The 12359-nt window shown below is 41.8% G+C and overlaps 1 protein-coding gene and 1 pseudogene across 7 annotated transcripts in view; one reads left to right on the plus strand and one right to left on the minus strand.

Moving 5' to 3' along the window:
- THADA (THADA armadillo repeat containing) overlaps nucleotides 1-4255 on the minus strand; it is a 337352-nt gene extending 333097 nt beyond the window's left edge. Inside the window, exons 1-3 of one of the 7 annotated variants that reach the window (XM_061432204.1) lie at nucleotides 3776-4024; nucleotides 1609-1898; nucleotides 90-189 (exon numbers count right to left, since the gene is read on the minus strand). In XM_061432204.1, coding sequence (XP_061288188.1) covers nucleotides 90-165 — 76 coding nt within the window. In that variant the 5' untranslated portion in view covers nucleotides 166-189; nucleotides 1609-1898; nucleotides 3776-4024. The other 6 variants (XR_009739347.1, XM_061432209.1, XM_061432207.1 and 3 more) reach the window with 6 other exon arrangements.
- Nucleotides 4256-9145: 4890 nt separating this feature from the next.
- LOC133256518 (SS18-like protein 2) lies at nucleotides 9146-11521 on the plus strand (annotated as a pseudogene).
- The last annotated feature ends 838 nt before the right edge of the window (nucleotides 11522-12359 follow it).

Raw genomic sequence — 12359 nt, forward strand, 5'->3', positions numbered from 1 at the left:
GAGTCTGGACATTCTGTGATATGGAGTCCCAGAGATAAACCAACCATTTGCAACCTCGAAAAGAAATAAACAAGTCAGAAATCACTTACATTTCAAAGTTTCAAGGTCCTGATGACAAACGGTCAATGAAGTAACTTGTGTTTCTTTCTTCTTCTTTACACCCATTTTAAATAGAATTAACAGTAGTCACTACAAGAAAGAAGAGTTTTAAGACACTGCTTAAGGACTTCCCTGGTGGTCCAGTGGCTAAGACTCCACGCTCCCAGTGCAGGGGCCTGGGTTCAACACTTGGTCAGGGAACTAGATCCCATACGCCACAACTAAGAGTGCGAATCTGCAGTGAAAGATCCTGTGTGCCACAACTAAGATCAGCACAGCTAAACAAACAAACAAATAAATAAATAAAAATAAAGATTTTTTTAAAGAGACTGTCTAATGCACTGAAGAACTCTGTGTTGCTGACAGTTGGCGCCAGATAATTCTTTGCCACAGGGTATCATCCCAAGCACTGCAGGACATGGCCTCTGCCCACTAGATAGATGCCAGTAGCATCCTTTTTCCTCTAAGTTGTGACAACCGAAAAAGGTCCCCAGTCATTGCCAAATGTCCCCTGGGGAGCAAAGTTGCCACAGGCTAAAACTACTGGCCTAAGGATTGCTGTTTTGAAAAACTTTTTTTAGACTCAAGAAGAGTTTATTACTGTCTAAGGTTACTTTTACCTATCCAGTCTTTGTATTTTAAATACAGCAAACCTTCATTTTTAACAAATAAACCAGAACGGCTTTTCAAAAATATAGTAGGCCTACCTAATCTCTGTGACTTCTTGGACTGACAGATCAGGAGGTATCCTAACAAGTTGTATCCTGATTTCTGAAAAATATTTGATAAAGTAAACTTTCACACACTATCCCTGTGAGTTTGCTTTCAGCTAGTAAACAGTTTGTTTCAGCTAACAGGATTCACAATAGGCTGAACAAAGATACTCAAAGGAACACACTCAGAGTACCATGTGGTCTGAAGACAAGTCGCTAGGGAAATGCCACATGGGGCTCTCTTCTTGAGGATTTTTAGGGGTGTTTATCATGTAGACAATAGAGGACATAATACAGTGAATTAAGAAAAGACACAGAGCTAGGAGCATCCAACAGAGTGTTGGATGATGGAATCAGGGTTTAAAAAGTGACCAATAAAATGGAATAAACTTACCAAGATGAAATAGAAATAAATGTAAAATGCTGCTTTTGGATAAGAATAATACAATACAGGATTTATAATACCCAGAAATACAGGATGGGGAGGTAGGAGAGATAAAATGTGGTTTGAAACAATTCAACACATGATTTGTGAGCCACAAGCCAATAGTACAACATGACTTAAAATCCACATTAGGAATCAGCTAGACCAAGGGATGGTCATCTTCACAGGTCAGGGAGTGTATGGAGCAATAGGTGCTATGCTAGGAGCCATATCTTCAGGAGCCATAGCAAATGACGGAGCTTCCAAGCTTCCCTGATAGCTCAGTTGGTAAAGAATCTGCCTGCAATTCAGGAGACCCCAGTTAGATTCCTGGGTCGGGAAGATCTGCTGGAGAAGGGATAGGCTACCCACTCCAGTATTCTTGGGTTTCCCTTGTGGCTCAGCTGGTAAAGAATCCGCCTGCAATGCAGGAGACCTGGGTTCGATCCCTGGTTTGGGAAGATCCCCTGGAGAAGGGAAAGGCTACCACTCCAGTACTCTGGCCTGGAGAATTCCATGGACTGTATAGTTCATGGGGTCGCAAAGAGTCGGACACAACTGAGACATCTTCAGTTTCACTTTCCAAGGAACAGCCAGATTTCTGAAGGTCCTGGAGAGCACCTCCCTTCAGAAAACAGTTCAGTAAACCAAAGGTGTTTGGCCTAGAGAAAAGAGGACAGGATGAGTGCTGCTGTTGGAGGACTGAGAGAAAGAGGAATAGATTTTATTCTGTAGTTTTCAGGGGTTTTTTCTTTTTTTGGCCACACTGCTGCACAGCTTGCAGGATCTCAGTTCCCTGGACCAGTGATTGAACCCAGGGCCACAGCAGTGAAACCGCTGAGTCCTAACCACCAGGGAAGTCTCAGAAGTCTTCTGTCTTAGATGGCTATAGAATTAGGAGATGTCACTGCAAGCTTCAGGGAGGCAAATTACAGCTTAATACAAAGGAAAAAATCTATGGTTCAATTATAAAATGAGCTGCCTTTCAGAGAACTTTCCAACACTGAGAATATCCAATATCCAAACAGAAATTCAATGAACCCTTTTAACCTGGATCCCTGCAATAAACTCCCAATTGGTCTCCAAACTTCCATCCTGCTTCTGAAGAGTCCATTCTTTTCACAGTCTTCAAAGCAATTTTTTTCAAATTTAACTATTCTCTTGCTTAAAATTTTCTAAGGGCTTTCGTTTATACTTAGAATAAAATATAAGTTTGAGACTTTGGCCTTCAAGGCCCTAAATAACCTGGCCCTTCCTTCCATTGCAGTTCACTTCAAATCAATCTTCTCTTCACCATCTAGGGGACTTTGTATGTCCTGATATGTCTACTGTTAGGCTTATTCCACCAAATCTTTGCAAGGCCAACTCCTCACCATTCAGGTCTCTTCCCAAACATTACCTCCTCTAAGAAGCCTTCCATGGACACTCGATTTAAAATTCTACCACTTCTACTCACATATAAGTCATTTCTATTGCTTTATTTTCTTTATAGCACTTACTACTACCTGAACTTACAAGAACTTGTTTATTTGCATATGTCTCCCCTAGTAATATATTCAATGAAGGCAGCAAGTTTAATCTGTTTTATTCACTGTTTTAATCATCAATTCCCAAAACAGTACCTGGCATATATCAGGTCCTTAAAAAATTTTGATGAATAAACTAATGAATTAACAAACTTTTATCAGTGATGTACTAAAAAGTATGTGTACTTTTAACAGCAGAAAAGTGGACTACTTGTCATCTTAAGTAAATTCTATATCCAAGTGACAAGCTAGTCCTGACACTGAGGAACCTATGGTCCCTCTGCAAAGTAAGAAATTAATACAGCAGTGAAATAGGAAAACCCACTTAATAGAAAATGGTAATAAAAATCGACACTGCTAGAAAGGCATCGACAAGGTAAAAATTTGCAAAGTGACATGATTAAATCAAGGGGAATAAGCACTACGGATCACTTCCCATGTAAGTCACCAACATACAAACCTTAGAAGGGATAGAGATAAGCAAATGGGGAGACGATTCTGTGATGAATCGTGAGCAAATCTGCCGCAGAACTTTATCTTGGAACCCTTAAGACTGCACAAAGAGGCTTGGTGCTTATGCGTGCTTAGTGGATGCCCAAACGTTTGTCCTCCCAATAGTGGAAAATCTCGTGCCCACCTTAAGGCACTCCTTAAGTGGCCAGAAGATGCTCAGTAAATTATACTCCTCCTGCTCCCCACTGGCTGCTTCCCTTATGATTGCTGCTCCAGTGAAACCTACACCTTTCTGGCTGACTCCCACAAACATTCTGTGGACAATTTCCCAACCACGTGGAGTCTAGGGAATGACAAGCGGGGGGGGGGGGGGGAGTGGTTAAAGTGCTATCTCCATGGAGACCTAAGCTTTCGGAAATCAGTTTCAAGACCGCCAAATTCTCGCGTAACTATAGAACGGGAATTGATGTGCATCCCCTGGCTGCCCTAGTAAAGTGGCCGAGCGGTGGAGAGTCGCGCACTACCGCGGCTCTGGCAAAGAAGACGCCTGGAAGCCAAACCTCGTGCCCGTGAGCGTCTGAGAAGAGTCGCAGCAGTCAGGATGAGTCCCGGAAGCTGGTCTAGCTCTACGGTGTCTCGGTAGCTCACAGCGTGGTCTGTAGTCGACTACCGGGTCCGGGTTAGGGAGGGAAGTAATTGACGTGGAGGAAGCATCATCGCGAGAATTGAACCAGGGAGCTTCTCCAATCAGGAGTCCAGATAGGTGTTGATGTCACCCGCGAACCGGTGCTAGTGAGTTTTGACTCTACTTTAAAGAGACCACGGAGTGCTTCACCCAACACCCTGGCTGGGCCGGGCGCCGCTCGCCTCCTTCGGTTTAGGGCAGTTCTCACTGTGGCCTCCACACCCCTGAGTGCCTGGAAAGCACTTTTGCCTTAAGCCAGACGTTCCACCCTCCTTCCACTCCTCATCCTCAGCGCAGAGACAGGGAGAAAACTGCCTCCGGGCCGCTAGAACGGGAGCCTAAAGACTTTAGAGCCTATGAAATGGGGTAGTGGGTGGGACGGGCAGTCCCCTGAAACTACTGTTTGAACTTTGGCTAAGATGAGGAAAGGATGACAGCCCTCTCCAGTATTCTTGCCTGGAGAATTCCATGGACAGAGGAGCGTGGCTGGGCTACAGTCCTTGGGGTTGTAAAGAGTCTCAGGTGACGGACTAACACGATAACCACGTTTTATCAGATGGTTCAGACCTTTAAAAAAATGCATAAATAAATAAGTAGGTGCCAGCTTTTACTCTAGCATCACGGACTCAATTGCCATCAGTTTGAGCAAAGTCCACAGGATAGTGAAGGAAAGGGAAGCCTGGCTTGCTGTAGTCTTTGGGGTCGCAAAGAGACAGACACGACTTAGCGACTGAACAACAACCTCTACTCTAGAAGCTGAGGAGGGGGGATGGGGACGGTAAGATCAGGAAATAAACACTGAGGCTATCTATATATTCAAGTGCAATTAATTTGGGAAATATTGATAAACATTGAATATCCCCACACCTTTAGCCAGGTTAATGATTTTAAGTTTTCAGTCGTGACTTTTCTGAATTTTATCTCACCTTCTTTTATTCTTCTTTGTAATTTTATCACGTATGTATTACTGAGTATATCTTATTTTGTTTGATTTTGAACTTTATTTATGAATCGGTTTGTTTTCTCCAGGACTTTGCTTCTCTCACCGTTGCTTTTGGCATCCACAGAAAAGCAGGTTCCTACAGTTATTTCATGGAGAAGGAAATGGCAACCCACTCCAGTACTCTTGCCTAGAAAACTCCATGGATGGAGGAGCCGGGTGGGCTACAGTCCATGGGGTCATGAAGAGTCAGACACGACTGAGCGACTTCACGATAGTTATTTCATTCACGTGCTAAGTCACCTCAGTCGTGTCCAACTCTGTGACCCCATGGACTGTAACCCACCAGGTTTCTCTGTCCATGGGATTCTTCAGGCAAGAATACTGTAGTGGGTTGCCATTTCCTTCTCCAGGGGATCCGACCCAGGGATTGAACCAGAGTCTCTTATGTCTCCTGCGTTGGCAGGAGGGTTCTTTACCACTACTGCCACCTATTCCATTATTTAATATACCACATTTATCCATTCTTCTCTCGAAATTTGGATAGGTTCCAGCTTTTCCTCTAACAATGCTGCTGTGAACTTTCTTGGATGTGTCAGCTGATGAGTGTATGTAGAACTTTCTCTACATCAATTTTTTTTTCTAATTTTGATTGGGATTGGTAGTAAGAAATGCATTGTACCTTAAACCAACTACACCTCAATACTCATACTTTGTAACTGCAAGAAAAATTTCTTGAACTGTTTATTACTCTACAGGAGCTATGTGCGCTGTTATTTTCTGTCTTTTAAGTTGTGGTAAAATACACATAACAAAATTTACGATCTTAACCATTGTTTTTAAAAAAGAAGAAGAAAGAAAGAACACACCCAGGGTGGAGCCACTAGCCCCAAACTTCATTGCAAACCAAGACTTCATTGCAGTTTCAGCGTGTCTCAAGAATGGAATTTCTAAACAGCACTAGAGAGGTAACCTTACCTGAAACAATCCTTTCTTTTCCTTTATTGTTAACCTCCTTGTCCCACGTCATTTCTATAGAAGCTTCCCATTTTGTACCACTCAGGGAGTGCCTTCCTGTTTACTAGGTGGGATGCTGCCTGACCCATGAATCATTGAATAAAGCCAATTAGATCTTCAAATTTACTGGGTTGAATTTTGTATTTTAACACCCTTTTTAAGTGTTTCCCTTTTTTCAGTATATGTTTCCAGGTCACTGAAATTAACTTCATAATGATCTGTATTCCAACCCTTTTTAAATTTTGGCCCAACCATTTGAAAGTAAGGGGCAGACATTGTGACTCTCCCCCACAAAATTAGAGCATGAGCTTGGAGGCGAACAGACACAACAAACATGAAAAGGCACTAACTGCCATTGAGAAAATTGGAACTAGAAGATGAGAATGGACTGTGGGGAGATTTGTTGCCATTTTAAATAGAGTGGTCAGGGTAGGCCTCCTGAAGTAAAGATTTACAAAATTTCTGTGCAGAGGGAACAGCCACTGCACTGGTATCAGGGCAGGAGGTTGGTGTGGAAGAACCACGAGGAGGCCAGTGTGGCTGGAGCCAAGTGAGCAAAGGTATAGGTTATAGGGGATGAAACGAGGGAGTTTCCATTATGTAAAGTCTTACAAGGACTTTAAGTGAAGTGGGGAGTAATTTTGAGCAGGAAGTGATAGGATTAATCTACAAAGAGCCACTGGATCTACTTTGTTGAGACTAGACTTTAGCAGAAGTGGGAAGACCAGTGAGTGAAGAGGCTGTTGCTATAAACTAAGCAGGCAAGATGCTGGTGGCTCAGATCACAGCAGTAGCAGTGGAATGTGTGAAGAGTAGACAGATTCAGGATATGATTTGGAAGTAAGCCAATAGGATTTCCTGAAAGATAAAATAGGGTATGAGGAATAGAGGAGTTAAAGATGATTCCAAGATTTCTGATCTGAGCAACTGGAACGATAAAGTTTCCATTCATAGAGTGATGGGGCAAAAGTTTGCTTGGAGTGGGTTTGAATGGGTGTAAAAGAGACTGGGAGGAAAAGAACTGACAATGATGAGATCAAGCAGAGGCAACTCCAGTGCTTCTAGTACACAGGGGCAAATAAATGGAGTGGTAACTTTAGGGGAAATAGAGGCAAGAGAAAGTTCAGGTTTTAAAGACTGAGAGAGTAACGTGTTTGGAAAAGAACTTTTTTTTTTTTTGTAGTCACCTTACATTGCCAGCTTATAAGTGCTCACTCAGTCATGTCCGACTCTGCAACCCCATGGACTGTAGCCCACCAGGCTCGTCTGTCCATGGAATTTTCCAGGCAAGAATACTAGAGTGGGTTGCCATTTACTACTCCAGAAGATCTTCGAACTCCAGAAGGGTTTGAACCCACATCTCTTGCACCTCCTGCTTTGGCAGGCAGGTTCTTTACTGCTTGCATCACCTGGGAAGCCCAACTTGAGACTATTTTAAATTCTCTGCTTGACATTTTTCAGAACATAGCATAAATTTGGGCTATGAACCATTTTTTAAGTAGCTGTATATTTTACTAGTAAAAACGTATTCCAAGGGAATTTTTGAAGACTCGGTAATCCTTAATATATAAAAGTATAAAAGAAAATACATAAGTGGCATCTTATTGTGAAAGTGTGGGCTACATAAAATCATGAAAAGTTATATCTGGGTTTTAAGTGTAGTTTAAATATGTACCTGTTAAAGCAGGTACAATTCAGTTCAGTCTCTCAGTCGTGTCCGACTCTTCACGACCCCATGAATCGCAGCACGCCACGCCTCCCTGTCCATCACCAACTCCTGGAGTTCACTCAGACTCACGTCCATCCAGTCAGTGATGCCATCCAGCCATCTCATCCTCTGTCGTCCCCTTCTCCTCCTGCCCCCAATCCCTCCCAGCATCAGAGTCTTTTCCAATGAGTCAGCTCTTTGCATGAGGTGGCCAAAGTACTGGAGTTTCAGCTTTAGCATCATTTTCTCCAAAGAAATCCCAGGGCTGATCTCCTTCAGAATGGACTGGTTGGATCTCCTTGCAGTCCAAGGGACTCTCAAGAGTCTTCTCCAACACCACAGTTCAAAAGCATCAAATTCCCTCAATTAGGGAAGGGAATATTTTTATAGTTATTTAATGATGCATTTTCATACATAATGATTTTTTAACTTCTTTTACATTTGAATAATTAAAATTTGACCTTTTAAAACCACAAAAAATGGGATTTAATTCCCTATTCACTTAATACTTGTTCATAAACTTCACTCCAATTGCGGGTATCTCCTATAGGTGTTGTTTTCCTTAACCAAAAATCATAATAGTCTATCAGTCACCACATCCTAAAAAAGTATACTTTATGATAAGCTGCCAGCAATGCATGGTGATTAATGTAATTAAGAAATCCCTCATCATAATCCCTGTTTAATAGTTTCATGTGTAAAATGAAATCCAAAAGCATGTACTAGAGCTATGAATATGATTTATTGTTTGTTAATATATTTTGTTCTTTGTTAATATAATAAAAATGTTATTTGGTAATATAAGTTTGTCCCCAAGTCAATGAAAGAAAGTATGACACTTCTATTACTTACCTATTGATACATAATAAATGATTCCTAAACTTAATGTCTGAGCATTACTTTACTAGCGTGTGAAGTAATGCTCAAAATTCTCCAAGCCAGGCTTCAGCAATACGTGAACTGTGAACTTACAGATATTCAAGCTGGTTTTAGAAAAGGCAGAGGAACCAGAGATCAAATTGTCAACATCCGCTGGATCATGGAAAAAGCAACAGAGTTCCAGAAAAACATCTATTTCTGCTTTATTGACTATGCCAAGGCCTTTGACTGTGTGGATCACAATAAACTGTGGAAAATTGTGAAAGAGATGGGAATACCAGACTACCTGACATGCCTCTTGAGAAACCTGTATTCGGGTCAGGAAGCAACAGTTAGAACTGGACATGGAACAACAGACTGGTTCCAAATAGGAAAAGGAGTATGTCAAGCTGTATATTGTCACCCTGCTTATTTAACTTATATGCAGAGTACATCATGAGAAACGCTAGGCTGGAAGAAGCACAAGCTGGAATCAAGATTGCCAGGAGAAATATCAATAACCTCAGATATGCAGATGACACCACCCTTATGGCAGAAAGTGAAGAGGAACTAAAAAGCCTCTTGATGAAAGTGAAAGAGGAGAGTGAAAAAGTTGGCTTAAAGCTCAACATTCAGAAAACTAAGATCATGGCATCTGGTCCCATTACTTGATGGGAAATAGATGGAGAAACAGTGGAAACAGTGTCAGACTTTAGTTTTTGGGGCTCCAAAATCACTGCAGGTGGTGATTGCAGCCATGAAATTAAAAGACGCTTACTCCTTGGAAGGAAAGTTATGACCAACCTAGATAGCATATTGAAAAGCAGGGATATTACTTTGCCAACAAAGGTCCATCTAGTCAAGGCTATGGTTTTTCCAGTGGTCATGTATGGATGTGAAAGTTGGACGGTGAAGAAGGCTGAGCACTGAAGAATTGATGCTTTTGAACTGTGGTGTTGGAGAAGACTCTTGAGAGTCCCTTGGACTGCAAGGAGATCCAACCAGTCCATTCTGAAGGAGATCAGCCCTGGGATTTCTTTGGAAGGAATGATGCTAAAGCTGAAACTCCAGTACTTTGGCCACCTCATGCGAAGAGTTGACTCATTGGAAAAGACTCTGATGCTGGGAGGATTGGGGGCAGGAGGAGAAGGGGACGACAGAGGATGAGATGGCTGGATGGCATCACTGACTCAATGGACGTGAGTCTGGGTGAACTCCAGGAGATGGTGATGGACAGGGAGGCCTGGCATGCTGTGATTCATGAGGTCGCAAAGAGTCGGACATGACTGAGTGACTGAACTGAACTGAACTGAAACTTAATGTCTAAAACACTATTGTGCTGTGCTTAGTTGCTCAGTCATGTCCAACTCTTTATGACCTCATGGACTGTAGCCCACCAGACTCCTCTATCCATGGGGATTCTCCAGGCAAGATACTGGAGTGGGTTGCCATGCCCTCCTCCAGGGGATCTTCCCAACCCAGGGATCAAACCCAGGTCTCCTGCATTGCAGTCACATTCTTTAGCATCTGAGTCACCAGGGAAGCCCATAAACACTATTAACACTTATTATCTCACAGTTTCTGTGGGTCAGAAATTCAGCAGCTACTTGGCTTAGTCCTTCTGGCCAGAGGTCTCTGATGAGATTGCAGTCATCCAAAGGCGTACCCTAGGGTTAGAGGATCCATTTCTAAGATAACTTAATTCAGTGGTGCTTGTTGTTAACAAAAGGCCTTAGTTACTCCCTGTGTGGGCCTCTCCCCCAAGCTACTTGAGCATTCTCACAACACAGTAGCTGGCCTTCCCCAGAAAGAGCAAGGTAGAAGCTTCAATGGTTCATATGGCCCAGCCCCAGAAGTCACATACCATCTCAACAATACAGTACTGATTACAAAGGTCAGCCCTTCTCATTGTACTGGTCATTATGAGAGGGGACTACACCAACTGATAAATGCCAGAAGGCCAGTGTAACTGGGGGGCCACTTTAGAGGCTAGCTACCACTGTCTATAACACATCTGCAAATTTTTCTTAATACTTAAAATATACTGACTAATGGATCACAAGTAAGAAATTATTTATGAGTTGTTTGATTATAATTTCCACAGTAGACCTTATGGAAACACTTAAATGTTCTTACATGTGTTTTTACAAACTTACTTGCCTTTAATGACATACATTTTCATAGAAGACAGCCACAGAATTTAATCATAAAGCTAGGTTTACCAGATGCACAGGGCTTCATGGGGCATGGATGTCAGCAGCCTTCATACCAGACTGGCTGACAGACAGAGCAGAAGTCAATCAAAATGATCCAATGGGTCCTAAAGGAGAATGATCAGCTGATCTGCTATATCCTGAGTATCAGAACAAAAGCCTGGCAAACAAGTGAACCCAGTACCAGCATGTGTTACATGGAAATCTCATTTATTTGGCTACCATCACAGATGCCAACCCAACCAGTGCTTCAAAAGCAATGGCTGTTATGAGGAGTCATTGAATGTAATTATTTCCTATGAAGTAGAGACAGAATCTTTACCATCTCAACTGCTTAAAACATAAATGGAACTTCTGTGACTCTTTAAAAAAAATGTGAAGAAAGCCACTGAATTAACTATGCTCAGTGTAAATATTTATTTTAATAATTAAACAAATTCCCTTAAAAATAAAAAATCTAGGTTTATTATGTGTAAGGATTCTGATCTTATTCCTTCCCTACCTAAGAGCACATATTGGCTGTCTTCTATGTACTCTTTCTTTCCTTCCCCATACACCAGGCTCCAATTTGTGAGACCTTCTCAATATTTCCTAAAAGCACTAATCTTTCATGCATTGTACTGTGCTGTCTGCTCAGAAGGTCTTTCTATTTCCACCCAAGAAACTTGCTCACACTTCAAAAATCCATCTCACATATCACCTCCTCAGTGAAATTTCATGTGTGTGATAGAGAAATTCTGGGTTTTTTTCTACCAGTAGTTTTGTCTCAGCATTGTCACTTTGTTGAGACGTGCTAGTTATTTGTATCCTTGCCAGTCTTCCTACTAATTTATGAACTTTTCCAAGACAGGAACCATTTTTGGGTCCTTGTTGACTAGTACTGTGCCCTGCGTAACTCACCAAATACTTCTTCAGTTCGGTTCAGTTCAGTCGCTCAGTCGTGTCCGACTCTTTTCGACCCCATGGACTGCAGCATGCCAGGCCTCCCTGTCCATCACCAACTCCCAGAGTTTACCCAAATTCATGACCATAAAGTCAGTGATGCCATCCAACCATCTCATCCTCTGTCGTCCCCTTCTCCTCCTGCCCCCAATCCCTCCCAGCATCTGGGTCTTTTCAAATGAGTCAGCTCTTCGCATGAGGTGGCCAAAGTATTGGAGTTTCAGCCTCAACATCAGTCCTTCCAATGAACACCCAGGACTGATCTTTAGGATGGACTGGTTGGATCTCCTTGTTAGCTTGGGATAATAGACCATCAAGTTCTCTTCCTTGTTCATGTGCAGTGATGCTTACTTTACCACTATGTGGCAGCAAACTACAGAATTATTTTTGGCTTTCAATAAGGAGTTCAGCCAGGATGAATGCTCACCAAATGTCGACAGTGATTTTTCTGGGGGTGAAATTACAGGGGGCATTCACTTACCAAGTTGTTTATTTCAGCACTGTTTGAATGATAGTGTATTTTTTCATGTGGACTACAGAATTCATCCAGAAAGATACATAAAATAAATATTTACAAATAGATTTTAGGTTATTAACTTCCTATCCAGAAGTATGTTAGAAAAGCTTGTCAGCTCAGTTTAAATAATATGCTTATTTTGAAATACAACATTCAAATAGAATATTATTTTGTTTATAAAAATTGCTCATTATTATGTTTTTAAAACTCATATTGATGCATATAACTTTTTTTACATAAATCACATATTTAAGCTTTAAAAGA

Source organism: Bos javanicus, chromosome 11 (assembly GCF_032452875.1).
Source record: "Bos javanicus breed banteng chromosome 11, ARS-OSU_banteng_1.0, whole genome shotgun sequence".
Classification (NCBI taxonomy): domain Eukaryota; kingdom Metazoa; phylum Chordata; class Mammalia; order Artiodactyla; family Bovidae; genus Bos; species Bos javanicus.